Raw genomic sequence first — 16,547 nt, 5'->3', positions numbered from 1 at the left:
AGTTCACTCGTGATATTGAAACGTCATCAAAAGCATTACAATTTGGAAAAACTATTATAACCAGTGATTTTGTAATAAGTATGGTCTCAGCATCTATACTTTTTTCTTTAACATTGCCACTGTGTAAGAATTTACAGTCTGTAAATTGTGATTTGACCGAAGCAATGGCGTATGTTGATATTGTGCTACACGAAATAAATGATATGCGAAGTAATATGGATAATACATTTTCCAATATTTTTAAAAAAGCTGAGGCTCTTATAAAATCAATTGATGACGAAGAATGTATATGAATACCTAGAATTGTTGGACATCAAAAAAATCGAAGTAATATTGTCGTGAATTCACTTGAAGAATACTACCGTATTACAATAGCTATTCCTTTTTTTGACTTCATTGAACAGCTTCAAACAAGGTTCAATAATCATAAAGAAATCATTTCTTCAGTGCACAATTTATTACCAAAAACGTGCGATAAATTTGAAATTGATTTAAATGATTTTGAAAAATATTCAGAATTTCTGGAATTGGAAGTACTGCTACAAGAAATTAAACTGTGGAAAAGAAAATGGACTGACGAACTAGATGTAGACCGTCCAATTTCGGCTATCGAAGCGTACATTAAATGTAATTATGAATATTTTCCAAATGTATCTTTTCTTTTGAAAATATTAGCTACATTACCAGTTTCGACTTCTACACCAGAGCGCTCATTCTCTACTATGAAAAGGCTAAAAAACTTTTTACGAAATTCATTTGGTCAAAAACGTCTTACAGGTCTAGCACTTTTGAGTGTGCATAGACAAATTAAAATAAATCCAGACGATGTGATCGACAGTTTTGCAAAAGAAAAAAAAATACTGATAGACTTTGTGCTATAAAAATGTATTATTTTAAAATTTAAACTGAAAAATGACTCATAAAATTTTGTATTGTATTGTATTATAATTTTGTATTTTAACTTTAGTATACTTCAAAAGGTAAATTTTGTAAAATAATGACAAAGGTAGGTCATAACATAAAGTATAATATCTTGTTGTATAACCTAACTTAATAGTAAGACAATTTTTTTTTGTTTATGTTATGTATTAGTATTTTTTTTTAATTATTTAAAAACATATAATTTGGTTAAAACCCCCCCCGAAAATTTGTTCCAGCTACGGCCTTGGTCAATTATGACTATTAATAGATATAATTTTTGTATTGGCAGTTAGTGTATTTATAAACTCACAACTTTGTCTTACTTCTATTGATAATAAAGGCTATATACTTGCGAATATCATCATAAAAAACCAATTAACTACTGGTATTTGTAATCCCTTATGTATTATACATGTATATAACTCAAAAAAATTTGAACCTTTAAATGTTTATAATTCATAATAAACAATAACAATTCGTTTATATACATAAATAATATTGATGACGCGCGCGTGTACGGGTACGAAAACCAAAAATAAAATTATACAGAGATAGTGTTCCGTCGTGGGGTGAATGCGTTACAACGTCTTGTCTCAAGGCCATAGACGACGGGATACGCGAGATAACACGTGGCGCGTGATGAGTTGAAACAAACAAACATACATACAGGTGAAACTAATATAAGTGTGTTAAAAAATAGTAATTAAGCGAAAGTGTAAATTTCAGAATTTACTTATTTCAGAATATCAACACATAGTTCTAGATGAAAAAGAACTAAGAATGCTGTAAACATCTAATCATGCGTTATTAAGTCCTATCTGGAAAAATTATCTGTCGTAAAACAGTAAGAAGTCGTGCTTGCATTGAAGTCAGACCACCTGTAGTAAATGTTATTATGAATAAAACGTATTAACCACACTATTAAATGTTATATTTTTGTATTTATTTGTTTAGCTGTAGAAGCTATTCACCTGGAGTTAGTTACAAATTTAAGCACAGATTCATTTATTTTACTTCGGTGTTTCACGACCCGTGGGGGACGACCAATAATTAATTATGTATATCGTTTTGATTTTATAACTTAAACATTTTATATTTGTTTAATAATATTTATTTAATATTATATGTTCCTGTTATTTAATTTGTTTATTATATTTAATTCAACTTTCATTATGTTATAAATTTATGTTTAAAATTTGGTCCGGGTAATGTTGGAACCAACAGATAGCCTGTTAAATTAATGATAATATGTGATAATAAAGCTAGAGAATGTCCTACTCTTAGTAACGTATATTTATGTTTTTTGATTTTAATTGTTTTGGTCAAAATTGCATCTCATTTTCAGTTTATGTATTAAAATTCTAATAACTTCCAAAATATTGGTTGAAAAGTTGTAAACATATATTTTTACATTTATTCATATGCAACAGATGAAGCCTTTGCCAAACTGAATTTTTTTAATAAAAGGGTATTAGACTTTGTTGTTTAACTTACAACAAAGTTGTTAGTTGTAATTTATTTTTATGCTGGTTGTTCATTCTGTTTATATATTTTTTAATACATGTCCTTTTGTTAGAAAAGTGCAATCGGAATAAAATTGTTTATAATTATTCTTCTCTTTGGAAATAATTCTTTATAAAATTACAGGTCACTTTCATAATTGTTCGGGGACTAAACCCTTCTAAAATCCTCCATATTACACATATGAATATATTCATAGGTGTAAAGTAAATAGGTGTGTCATGAATATATTCATAATAAAGTAAAGTAACACATGTTAAAACGTTTTTTCGTTGTTATGCTAATGACACTTTTAATTTAACTAATTTATTAAAATTTTAAAATATTCATTTTTGCTTGGTCACGCTCTTAAGTATTAAAATGACAAAAATACCTAAATAGTTGAAAAATGTCAAAAAATATAAAATAAAAGTTTTATTTTTCAATTGTCCATTACATAAATCGAATTTTTTTCTTGAAGATTATCGCATTAGATAGCCATAAAAAAATATATTTATTGAAATCCGAGCTCTAGTTATCATATATTTGTTTTACAAAAAAATATATCACGTAAATAATTTTTACATGGTAATCTTAAATAACTCAACTTTTTGTTAAAATTATACTTGGCCAATAAGAATTTATTCATCCAATCATCTATACCTATTCTTAAAAAAAACATTTTCACTTTGGCTAAGAAAATTTGTAATGAATTCATCCATTTTTAATAAACGAAATTGAGTTTTTTGATTTTTACCATATTGAATATTATACCATGTTATTTTTCCATTACTTCAACATAACATTTAACATTTTTCGAGGATATTGAAATATAGAAAAAACGCATGAAAAAATGTAAAATATAATAAAAATATAAATTATTATTATTTTTTTTTTCTAAATATTCGTAACAGCTAAGTATTATAGTTAATAAATATCTAAAACACCTACATCTAACTATAGTCTGATATTAACATCAGTTATATCGGGTTTTAATTACGTATTAGGACAAAAAATGAAATTTTTGAAATCCTCAAAAAAATTGTCTGTGTTATAAACACAGTTGGTTAATGATTATAAACTCGTAACTATAAAGTTCTACCAAAAAAAAAAATTAAGTAAAAAGTTCAGCTGATTTTTGATAGATGAGTGTTATAGTCAAGTTTATAAGGCCAAAAACAAGTTAAACTTTTTTATATTTTATATGAATTGTAAAATTATCTCAGAAACTAGATTTGATGGAATAAATCTGAAACTAAATTTGAAAACAGCAAATTTTTAAAAGCATATTTTTTATAATTTTTGAACTTGGAGCTAAGCCTCTATTGCACCAATGTTACTCATTATAAATTAGGAAACCAGAACGAAAAAATAATAATTTCATTACGTGATTGTTGTGGAGACTATGTAAAAATTATTGTGTTATTTTGGTGTTTATCGTGAATGGATATTTTATATCTTTATCTGTTATCTGTAATTGTAAATGTATATGTTTATTTTATGTATGTGCTATAAACTATTATAGCGTTAGTCAGTTGTGCCGTACCGTTAATCGACGCGTAAGCTAACATTGTATCAATTATAAAACATATTTTTTTTCCACAGCAATATAATTTGTTGTGTTAAATTAATTTTTATCAAAATTATTTTTATTTTGTCGTAAAATAATAACCACAATTATCACCTGATTTTTTGTTTGTTATAAATGCAGTTTTAAAGATAGAACAAATAAAAAATATTTATGTTATTATTGACATTTTTTTTAATTATCATCATTCTTCCTACTCGAGTTATTTACATTAACTTATTAACAGTCGACTCTCTTTAGCTATCACTATAAACTTCCGAATTTAATTCTGAGAGTGAATCTTAAATTAATGGAAAATTTAGTTGAAAAATTTAGTGATTTTGCTATCTCATGAAAAATTTAGAGTCATTCGACGATTTAATATCTTTAAAAGTTTCTCATCTTAAACGGGAATATACTCGATAACAAGGTGAATAAACCTATATTGTTTGATAAGTTTATTGATAACAAATGAGAGATTGATAATGTTCTTCAGTGTGTAGATATTTACAAGAGACGATTATTTTGTGAGTTTTTTTAAACTTTTAAAATATTGAATCGTATATAGCTATATATATAAAAAAACATTAAATTATTTCTATCGACTTTTAGTTAGTGATAGTGTCTTTAGAAAGTTACTTTAATGAGAATTCAACTGTAATCAGGTTATTAATTTATGCTGCTATAAATATTAAATTATTAATTAACTTAATTAGTAAAATACTTACAAATTAAAATTTTTAAATAGGTTTAAAACAAAACAAAAAATAAACACGATGTATGATTATGATTATGATTTTGGATTGGACGAAGACAAAATGTAACAAACAATACTATAATAATGTAACTCGAATTAAATTAATTTTTATAATTTTATTTTTTAGGGGTATGAAAGTCACTTCAGGAGTTGTAACAATAGTAAAAGATCCTAATACTAATCTTATTGGCATTACAATCGGCGGTGGGCCACCAAATTGCCCTTGTATTTATATTATACAAGTAAAACATAATTTTCATTAGCAAATTTTATTAAATCTAATTTATGTAATACGGTATACTGTCTTAATTTTTAAAGATTTCTGATAACTCTCCAGCAGCAATCGATGGTACATTAGATAGTGGAGACGAATTATTAGCTGTAAATAATGAATGTGTACGTGGTCGTACAAAGTTACAAGTAGCACAACTAATTCAATCGAGTGTTGTAAGTACTAAAACTAATTTGGTATAAATTATAAAATGCTTCACTTTCAGTTTATAAATAAAACTAAATTATTGATAATTTTAGGATCAAGTTGTGTTAAAGTATAATAAATTGCATGCTGATGCAAGTCAAGGCAAAACTTTAGATATTATACTTAAAAAAGTTAAGCATAGGTTGGTAGAACGTATGTCATCTGCAACTGCTGATTCTTTAGGAATGTCCCGAGCTATACTTGTCAATGATAATCTAGTCAAACGTTTTCAACAGTTGGATGACATGGAGCAAACTTATCGTTTACTCGTAGAACATACTGAACGTGTTTTACGTGCTTTTTTTGCACTTATACAATGTTTTAAAGGTATGTAAATAATACTTTTTATATAAGATCCAAATAAAAATGAATTTTGGTTAAAAATAATATTTGTTCATCATGCAAAAGTATCTCCATATATATGTTTTGGGGATAGCTTAATAAAGTACCATTTAGGTAATCTTGTAAACGGGCAAACATTTTTTATTCTTATTTTTTGTTAATGCTTAACAATTATATGGTAATTATTTGATTAAAATATATTGCTTGTATTTTAAAACTAAAGCTTCAGCATATAATATTATAAAATTAAAAATAAAATAATTTCTATTAATATTATAAAAAATATTTTGTATTTCTTGAACGGTATACACACAGTGTAAAAATTTCTAATAGAATAATTGTATTTAGAAGTTTTATTTTTTCTAGCAGACGATTTAATTATATTTATTGTTCAGATACATTGGACATCACACTTCACTAAAATATCATTAATATAAACAAAATATCTTTAATGAGTAAACTTTTAGCTCTTCTGGATATGTCACTGTAATAGGGTATCCGATAATTTATAGTTTTTGTGTTATAATTATTTTTAAACAATTTATCCAGAATTTGGAGACGCATTTGCTGAAATTGGTGCTAGAGAACCTCAGCCAAGAGCTAGTGAAGTGTTAGTGCGATTTGCAGAATACCATAGACAAATGGAACGTCAAGGATTACAGTTAATTAAGGCTTTAAAACCAGTAATAAATTTTTTTTTTTTATATACTTATACGAGTTTGTATAATATAAGAATAGTCATTGTGAGAAGGTGGTCAAGTCAAATTTATAATTTTTAGGTTATTTATCAATTAAATTGGACATTTTCTGCTAGGTTTACTGGTATAAATTTTATGCTCACAGGTTGATTAGTTATTATTATATTATTAATTAAATTTGATAAGTCACATTTATCATTGGGTAAAATATTTAATTTTTTTTTCCTGAAAAGTCACAGTTTTCAATTTGATTACCTTTTCATACAGATTATCTTTATAATTTTGCATTAATGTAAACAATTAATTTTAGATTTCAAAGTCATTCGGTACATATTTAAACAAAGCAATTCCGGACACTAAACAAACAATAAGAAAGTACACAGATGTTAAATTTGAATACCTTTCATATTGTCTGAAAGTTAAAGAATTGGATGATGAAGAAATGGCGTATTGTTCAGCTGATGAGCCATTATACCGTTTAGAAACGGGAAACTATGAGTATAGGTTCGTCTACCTCAATTGCTTATTAATAAATATTGTATAAAAATATGTTATGTATTAAATTCTTAGATTAGTATTGAGATGTCGTCAATTAGCGAGGAAACGATTTGCTGATTTAAGAAATGATGTAGTAGCTAAGATTGAGCTACTCGAAAACAAACACGTGCATGATGTGGTTGGTCAGTTGCACGCTATTGCATCACAGTTAGCTGGTTATAATCAAGAAATGGGTAAAATGTTGGGTGGTGGAGGTATAGATGGCGGTCCATGTGATAAAACACCATTATTCCCTATTGAAATGGATTTAAATCGTTCAGCATTTCAATATGAATCAGTTCAGCCTCCTTGTGACATGACTTATGAGCTAGATCAAGATGACGGTGTAGAAGATGTAAGATAAATTTATTTAAACATTTTAAGGTTGTTTAAACATTAAAGATGTTTCTTTATTCATGAAGTATTTAGGAGGGGAGCAAAAATATAGAAAAAAACAAAATAATACAATTTTATATATAAGAAATTTAATTATTATCAATCTTAGTCTCAATATTAAATATTGGATGCGGGAGAAGATCAAGATATTCATTAAAATGAATTATTAATAATATTAATTTTATTTATGTAGATTATATTAATTGGTGTAAAAAAAAAATTAGTCATAAAAATTTAGAAATAATTATAAGATAAAGGAAGTATAATTTTTATTAATAAAGAAAATAAATCTTTTAAAATAAAATTCACGTAATCTTATATTTATTAATATAATTTTAACAATAAATGTGAAATTTTTGTTTGTAAAAAATGATATGTAAATAATTTTTTCGTTTCTAATTATATAAACATTAATTATTATACAATGTTTCAATTTATTAAGTTTTTTTATCATATTTATAGCAATTATCTTAACTAAAATAAAATTTTAGTATTTTATGAGAATTCAAAACATTTGATAATGATATAATAAACAATAACAAAAAAAATATATAAATAAAAAAGTTATAGACAAAAATTCATCCTTATCTTTTTTAAAAATGCTGTAAAATCCAACTTCAAAAGTCCATATTAAAGGTGTAAATTATAGCAATGATTTCAAAACTTGCACAAATTATCATGATACTATAAATATAATTGTTGTTTTATGTGAAACAGAAATTTTTTCACAAATATTTAATTTTTGGCTAAAATTTTAACAGTTGAGAAAAACAATGGGAATATTTAGATTCAACATCAAAAATCCTATTACAAACAAAAAAACAATTTCATAAATATTTCATATCCTAAATGTTTAACTGATATTGTATAATAAACAGTTACAATAAATATTATATATCTTAAAATAGAATAATTTATTATGTCATAATATACATTCCTAATAAATAATTGTTTTTTTCTTTCTGTTTTTCTGTAAATCTATATAATTTAAATATTATGTATGTATATAGGAAGTACAAAATGGAAATTTGAAGGTGTATAAAGATTCTCCTCAGATGACAGAAAATATTGATAAATCATACACACTTACACGTGCATCTACAGATTTAGCACAGTTGAGCTTGGATGGCGATTTAAATGCGGATAAAGAACCAACATCATCACTTCTTTTAGATTTTTAATAGCTTTAATTTATTTATTATATTTATTCATAGATGTAATTTATGTACCAAAGATTTATATTGTGTTTGCTATTTTTTTACTTAGTCACTTTAAATTTTTTTCACCGAGTTATTTCCTCTATTATTGTTAAACTTTTTGTTGACTCAATCAAATAAAGATAATTTAATTGAAATATAAATACTTTAAACTTTATTAATTGTAATGATTAGTTTTGGGTTGGAAAATGTTATCAAATAGCATTATTATTGTCAAGATCAATAAAAAAATATAAAAACCCAGCACAAGGGGGTCACGGCACAATGGTGACGTGGCTAGTTGGGTCAAGTATAATGATATCTGACAGTGATTAAAATCACTATCATAAAAGACGCTTCGATGCAAATCTGTAGATAGTGTTTAATTTTAAAAAATTGGTGGATTATTCCAAAAGCTACATAATCTCCTATTTCCTTATTTATATCCTGATTACAAGTTTTATGATTTATAAGTGTAATATATGAATAAATATATATAATGTATAAAGGGAAATGGTGTTATTTAAAAAAAAAAAGTATTTCGAATAAATATTATTTCTCATAAAAAAATTGTAGTGATCCATACATTTTTCAAGAAGTTATAGCATTTTAAAGTTAAAAATGTAAAATATAAATTCGAGAATTTTAACTCAAAAATAGCATACGGTAGTCATTTTCATCGTTTAGACAAAATAAAGTCCGAATTTTTTTTTTTTTTTCATAAAAAAAGTATATTACATAAGCTTTAATTTAAGGTATATATAAAAGTATTCGTATATCCGGAACACTTTAAAAAGTTGTAATTTTTAATTCCTCTTGTGGGCAGGTAAATAGTCAAATTTGTAAAAAATGTATATCAAATCATAGGTAAAGACATTATGCATCTATAAAAATAAAAATAATATTTATTTGTTCATTTTTGAAAAAGTTATGGCAGTTTTAGGTGAAAAAATTAGCGATTTTTAAATTAGTAATTTTTTTAGAGATTTCCCCCATTTACGGGGAACGAGGAAAACTTTTTCAATTTTTTAAGAGTAATGTCTTCGACTAGAAACGATTTGTGATCTTTTGACGTATCGTTGAAAGAAATCGGTTCGGTGAGAGTTGAGAAAAAGTAGAAACAGATACAAAAAAATATAAAAAACACATCATAGTAAAATTAATACCTAATATTATAAACGAAAACAAAGATTAATCAATTTTTTTTTATAAATACTTTATTACACATCAAGTCGTTACACTTATGTAGAGAATGTCTGTTGTTACAGCACACTAATTATTTTTATTTTTTTATCAATTATCAGGTTGTTAATTAAATAATTTAAATGACTAACAAGGGGTCTGTAATTGTTTTTTTTTTTAATTAATTGTTCGAAAAGTTGATTGATTTTACTAATTAGTGCTATGAAAGTAAACATTACGGTAAAAACGGTGTCTAATATTAAATAGACTTTCATTTCAGATAAGATAAAATAAGCAATTTAATTAAGTTTATAAAGGCATTTCATCTGTGAAGTTACAAGGTGTTTTCAGAAAATAACGGGAAAGTTCGTTTTTTGAAAAAAAATATTTGTTAATTCGTCAACTATAAGGTTGTCGTCTTCAAAAAAGTCCCCGTTAGATATTATGCACTTGTACCAATGCTTTATCCAATCTTTGAAACACTGCTCAAACCCAATCTTTGGGATAGTCTTCAGCACATTCAGCGATGCACTTTTAATGTCGTCTTTGCTTGTAAAACAACGACGGGCCTTTAAAGTTCTGTTTATTTTTGGAAATAGAACACATGGAGCCCTGTCTGGCGAATATGGAGGCTAGGGCATCGTTACAGTACTATTTTTGCCCAAAAATTCACGAACAAGCAATGAAATTTGAACAGGTGCAAAAGCCATGAATTGTTTTGTCACAAATCCGGGCGTTTTTTTCGGATTACTTCACGCAAATGGCGTTGAACTTGTAGGTAGTACTCTTTATTGACCTCGTGGCAAGAATTTATGATGCACTATGCCATTAAAATCGAAGAACACAGTGAGCATAACCTTCACGCTCGATCGTACTTGTTGAGCCTTTTTCAGTCTTGACGATCCAAAATTCTTCCATTGGGACGATTGAGCCTTAGTTTCAACGTCATATTCATAACCCACGTTTCATGACTTGTTATAACACGTTTCAGTTATTCTGTATCGTCGTTGACTTCATTAAATGAAGCATTGTTAACGGTTCTCATTAAGAAAGAAGCCGTAAACCACAACTAAAACAAAAACCGGATGTCCCACATCATCTACGATCACATCAGCTGTCCCCATATTGCATTCAATATATCCCGCCATCTCTTTTTTGGTCTTCCTCTACCTCTTATTCCTTCAACATTCATATCTATAACTATTCTTACAGCTTCCGATTCTTCTCTCCTCATAACATGACCAAACCATCTAAGTCTATTTTCTCTTATCTTATCCACGATTGACGCTACACCTATACTTCCTCTTATATGCTCGTTTCTTATTCTATCTTCTCTAGTCACTCCACTCATCCATCTAAGCATTTTCATCTCTGCTCAACCGCCAAACACTCTGAACCATACATCATAGCTGGCCTCACTACAATCTTGTAGAATTTACCTTTCAGCCTCATTGAAATTCTTTTATCGCATAAGACGCTAGACGCTTCTCTCCACTACACCCGTCCGGTTGGGTTCTCCTCAATGATCTCACAGCCTCTCATACGTCTTTCTCACCAGTTAAATCTACCAGTCCCTCGTTATACGAGATATCTTATAATGTCTCGTATACACGTCATTCAGTAATATTTCAAAATACTCTTCCCATCTTTTTTCACATGGTCATAACCCAACCGTCTTATCATCACTTTTTATACACTTTATATTTGTTGATAATCTTTAGACTATTTTTCTCTTACTTTTGCAAGTCAATAGACTTATTTCTTATCTTTCTTTGTTCCTAGCCTATCATAAAACTCGTCATACCTCTTANACACTTTAAAAAGTTGTAATTTTTAATTCCTCTTGTGGGCAGGTAAATAGTCAAATTTGTAAAAAATGTATATCAAATCATAGGTAAAGACATTATGCATCTATAAAAATAAAAATAATATTTATTTGTTCATTTTTGAAAAAGTTATGGCAGTTTTAGGTGAAAAAATTAGCGATTTTTAAATTAGTAATTTTTTTAGAGATTTCCCCCATTTACGGGGAACGAGGAAAACTTTTTCAATTTTTTAAGAGTAATGTCTTCGACTAGAAACGATTTGTGATCTTTTGACGTATCGTTGAAAGAAATCGGTTCGGTGAGAGTTGAGAAAAAGTAGAAACAGATACAAAAAAATATAAAAAACACATCATAGTAAAATTAATACCTAATATTATAAACGAAAACAAAGATTAATCAATTTTTTTTTATAAATACTTTATTACACATCAAGTCGTTACACTTATGTAGAGAATGTCTGTTGTTACAGCACACTAATTATTTTTATTTTTTTATCAATTATCAGGTTGTTAATTAAATAATTTAAATGACTAACAAGGGGTCTGTAATTGTTTTTTTTTTTAATTAATTGTTCGAAAAGTTGATTGATTTTACTAATTAGTGCTATGAAAGTAAACATTACGGTAAAAACGGTGTCTAATATTAAATAGACTTTCATTTCAGATAAGATAAAATAAGCAATTTAATTAAGTTTATAAAGGCATTTCATCTGTGAAGTTACAAGGTGTTTTCAGAAAATAACGGGAAAGTTCGTTTTTTGAAAAAAAATATTTGTTAATTCGTCAACTATAAGGTTGTCGTCTTCAAAAAAGTCCCCGTTAGATATTATGCACTTGTACCAATGCTTTATCCAATCTTTGAAACACTGCTCAAACCCAATCTTTGGGATAGTCTTCAGCACATTCAGCGATGCACTTTTAATGTCGTCTTTGCTTGTAAAACAACGACGGGCCTTTAAAGTTCTGTTTATTTTTGGAAATAGAACACATGGAGCCCTGTCTGGCGAATATGGAGGCTAGGGCATCGTTACAGTACTATTTTTGCCCAAAAATTCACGAACAAGCAATGAAATTTGAACAGGTGCAAAAGCCATGAATTGTTTTGTCACAAATCCGGGCGTTTTTTTCGGATTACTTCACGCAAATGGCGTTGAACTTGTAGGTAGTACTCTTTATTGACCTCGTGGCAAGAATTTATGATGCACTATGCCATTAAAATCGAAGAACACAGTGAGCATAACCTTCACGCTCGATCGTACTTGTTGAGCCTTTTTCAGTCTTGACGATCCAAAATTCTTCCATTGGGACGATTGAGCCTTAGTTTCAACGTCATATTCATAACCCACGTTTCATGACTTGTTATAACACGTTTCAGTTATTCTGTATCGTCGTTGACTTCATTAAATGAAGCATTGTTAACGGTTCTCATTAAGAAAGAAGCCGTAAACCACAACTAAAACAAAAACCGGATGTCCCACATCATCTACGATCACATCAGCTGTCCCCATATTGCATTCAATATATCCCGCCATCTCTTTTTTGGTCTTCCTCTACCTCTTATTCCTTCAACATTCATATCTATAACTATTCTTACAGCTTCCGATTCTTCTCTCCTCATAACATGACCAAACCATCTAAGTCTATTTTCTCTTATCTTATCCACGATTGACGCTACACCTATACTTCCTCTTATATGCTCGTTTCTTATTCTATCTTCTCTAGTCACTCCACTCATCCATCTAAGCATTTTCATCTCTGCTCTACTTCCTTATCAACCGCCAAACACTCTGAACCATACATCATAGCTGGCCTCACTACAATCTTGTAGAATTTACCTTTCAGCCTCATTGAAATTCTTTTATCGCATAAGACGCTAGACGCTTCTCTCCACTACACCCGTCCGGTTGGGTTCTCCTCAATGATCTCACAGCCTCTCATACGTCTTTCTCACCAGTTAAATCTACCAGTCCCTCGTTATACGAGATATCTTATAATGTCTCGTATACACGTCATTCAGTAATATTTCAAAATACTCTTCCCATCTTTTTTCACATGGTCATAACCCAACCGTCTTATCATCACTTTTTATACACTTTATATTTGTTGATAATCTTTAGACTATTTTTCTCTTACTTTTGCAAGTCAATAGACTTATTTCTTATCTTTCTTTGTTCCTAGCCTATCATAAAACTCGTCATACCTCTTAAAATTCGCCTTACTTACCGCACACTCGGTTTCTTTGTACAAGCATTTCTACTCCGTACAATCTTCTCTCTTTCTACTCTCCTGCCATACTTTAAACTGCTCTTTTTTAATTTCTACGATTTTCTGAACATCATCGTTCCGCCATCGGGTTTCCTCGTTTCTCGGTAACTCAAACTCTCTTGGAGAGTAAAAGTGATTTTACTCCTACTCTGGCCAACAATATTCTCTGCAGTATTCTTTACTCTACTGGTAAATTTATTCCGCGTGTCATTTATGTCTCCCTCCTCGACATCGCACGCCATTTTCCTTCTTACAGTCTTTAAAAACTCTTTTTCGCCTTTCGATTTCCACCGCCAAATCCTTAATTCTCCTCCTGCGTTCTTTTTGGTTTCGTATACTCTCTTCCAGCTAATGTTGTAACGGAGCTATGGTGTACAGCTCCATTACCACGAGTCTGTGTCGTGTAGTCACACTCTCGCCTAAGGTGACTTTACAATCTCAAACTCACTTTAGGCTCTCTCTGTTGCACATAAAACGGTCAATCTGTGATCTATTACTCCCGCGCTTATAAGTTACATAATGTTCTTCCCTCTATCCATAACGAGTATTAATCGGAGCAAAATCATGTGATGATACTATGAAATTCATGATTTTTTTTCCGGCATCGTTGTTCCCACTGAATTATGTTCAAGACTCCTCATACTTTTTGACAAAATTTTACACCGGCTACGAGGTTATGTCAGGTGACCTAACCTCATTAGTCGTCTCTCGCAACCTATAGACGAGCCGTGCAAGTATTCTCTTATCTCCTATCCACGGGGATTAATGACGTTCACAGTAATTTCTTGAAAACACAATTTAAAATAAGTTTTTGTACGACAATAACATTTTTCTGAAATTTGCGATTTCTTTCAAATACCACTAAAACGTTTAAAACTTTTTAAAGTGTACTCTTTCATATGCTCTCCCCTCATTACCGACATGTCCATTCCAATCTCCATCCATCACCTCTCGCCAAAACACTACTTTGTATATTTCATCACGTCCTCAATACTCGTATTGCATAGGCATTTACTACATTGGACACTTTCCTCGAAACTTAATTTTATGACTATAATTCTGTCACTTTTCCTAACCACATCTACTACTTTACTTTTCATCTCTTTTCAACTTTCAGCTTCATTACAATTCTTTTATAGCATAAGACGCCAGACTCCACTTCAACTACCCGCACTTAATCNATACTCTCTTCCAGCTAATGTTGTAACGGAGCTATGGTGTACAGCTCCATTACCACGAGTCTGTGTCGTGTAGTCACACTCTCGCCTAAGGTGACTTTACAATCTCAAACTCACTTTAGGCTCTCTCTGTTGCACATAAAACGGTCAATCTGTGATCTATTACTCCCGCGCTTATAAGTTACATAATGTTCTTCCCTCTATCCATAACGAGTATTAATCGGAGCAAAATCATGTGATGATACTATGAAATTCATGATTTTTTTTCCGGCATCGTTGTTCCCACTGAATTATGTTCAAGACTCCTCATACTTTTTGACAAAATTTTACACCGGCTACGAGGTTATGTCAGGTGACGCAACCTCATTGGTCGTCTCTCGCAACCTACAGACGAGCCGTGCAAGTATTCTCTTATCTCCTATCCACGGGGATTAATGACGTTCACAGTAATTTCTTGAAAACACAATTTAAAATAAGTTTTTGTACGACAATAACATTTTTCTGAAATTTGCGATTTCTTTCAAATACCACTAAAACGTTTAAAACTTTTTAAAGTGTACTCTTTCATATGCTCTCCCCTCATTACCGACATGTCCATTCCAATCTCCATCCATCACCTCTCGCCAAAACACTACTTTGTATATTTCATCACGTCCTCAATACTCGTATTGCATAGGCATTTACTACATTGGACACTTTCCTCGAAACTTAATTTTATGACTATAATTCTGTCACTTTTCCTAACCACATCTACTACTTTACTTTTCATCTCTTTTCAACTTTCAGCTTCATTACAATTCTTTTATAGCATAAGACGCCAGACTCCACTTCAACTACCCGCACTTAATCATACTTAGTCACTCATTGAGTTATAAAGTATTTTATTAATACATAGAGTATAGACAAGCATACTGCACACGTTCACTGAAGTGGATATTTTGAAATTTTAAAAAAATACATTTTTTTTTATTATTTTTCTTATTAGTGATAAATATTAAAAAAAAACCCAGCACAGGGGGGTCGCGGCACAGTGGTGACGTGGTTTAGATGGATCAAGTATAATGATATCTGACAGTGATTAAAATCACTATAAAAAAAAAACGCTTCGATGCAAATCTTTAGATAGTGTTTAATTTTAAAAAATTGGTGGANTAAAGTAAATTACATTAGCTTTAATTTAAGATATATATAAAAGTGTCAGACTTTCCGGAACACTTTCAAAATTTAAGTTGAAAAAGTAAATTTTTTGTGAAAAAGTGGTCATTTTAAATCCCCCCCTGTGGGCAGGTAAAGGGTCAGATATAAAAAAAATATATACCAAATGATAGGTAAAGACATCATGCATCTATAAAAAAAAAATTATATTGATCCATACATCTTTCAAAAAGTTATAGCATTATAAAGTTAAAAATATAAAAATGAATTTTTTTACAAAAATCGTATTTTTTTATAAACTTTGATGTCTATTTTCACCATGAAGATAAAATAAAGTCCGAAATTTTTTTTTTTGCATAATAAAGTAAATTACATTAGCTTTAATTTAAGATATATATAAAAGTGTCAGACTTTCCGGAACACTTTCAAAAGTTAAGTTGAAAAAATTAATTTTTTGTAAAAAAGTTGTCATTTTAAATCCCCCCCTGTGGGCAGGTAAAAAGTCAGATTTATAAAAAAAATATACCAAATGATAGGTAATGACATCATG

The 16,547-nt window shown here is 29.2% G+C and overlaps 1 protein-coding gene across 5 annotated transcripts; it reads left to right on the top strand.

Annotated features, from left to right (window-relative positions):
- Positions 1-3,957: 3,957 nt before the first annotated feature.
- On the top strand, positions 3,958-8,556 carry LOC126897250 (PRKCA-binding protein). Of its 5 annotated transcripts, none has more exons than XM_050670722.1 (10): positions 3,958-4,418; positions 4,601-4,653; positions 4,737-4,808; positions 4,873-4,987; positions 5,064-5,192; positions 5,277-5,550; positions 6,115-6,248; positions 6,574-6,767; positions 6,834-7,155; positions 8,207-8,556. In XM_050670722.1, exons 3-10 carry the CDS (start codon positions 4,765-4,767, stop codon positions 8,375-8,377), a joined length of 1,383 nt encoding a protein of 460 aa, XP_050526679.1. In that variant the 5' UTR covers positions 3,958-4,418; positions 4,601-4,653; positions 4,737-4,764; the 3' UTR covers positions 8,378-8,556. The 5 variants fall into 5 exon arrangements, with proteins under 5 accessions (XP_050526679.1, XP_050526681.1, XP_050526678.1 ...); XM_050670721.1 differs by lacking the exon at positions 3,958-4,418 and adding an exon at positions 4,463-4,515; XM_050670724.1 differs by lacking the exon at positions 4,601-4,653.
- Positions 8,557-16,547: the final 7,991 nt, after the last annotated feature.

The sequence above is a fragment of the Daktulosphaira vitifoliae genome, unplaced genomic scaffold (genome assembly GCF_025091365.1).
Source record: "Daktulosphaira vitifoliae isolate Bord-2020 unplaced genomic scaffold, ASM2509136v1 Scaffold_2, whole genome shotgun sequence".
NCBI lineage: Eukaryota > Metazoa > Arthropoda > Insecta > Hemiptera > Phylloxeridae > Daktulosphaira > Daktulosphaira vitifoliae.
The sequence above is the reverse complement of the archived record's forward strand: the minus strand, read 5'-3'. Positions and strand labels throughout refer to the sequence as shown.

What these genes read in the sequence shown, in the direction of transcription:
- LOC126897250 (XM_050670724.1), top strand. Translation starts at nt 4,765, where the DNA reads ATGTATGATTATGATTATGATTTTGGATTGGACGAAGACAAAAT. An exon ending in ACGGGAAACTATGAGTATAG is followed by an intron (nt 6,768 to 6,833) that starts GTTCGTCTACCT and finishes TTAAATTCTTAG; the next exon opens with ATTAGTATTGAGATGTCGTC. An exon ending in AAGATGACGGTGTAGAAGAT is followed by an intron (nt 7,156 to 8,206) that starts GTAAGATAAATT and finishes GTATGTATATAG; the next exon opens with GAAGTACAAAATGGAAATTT.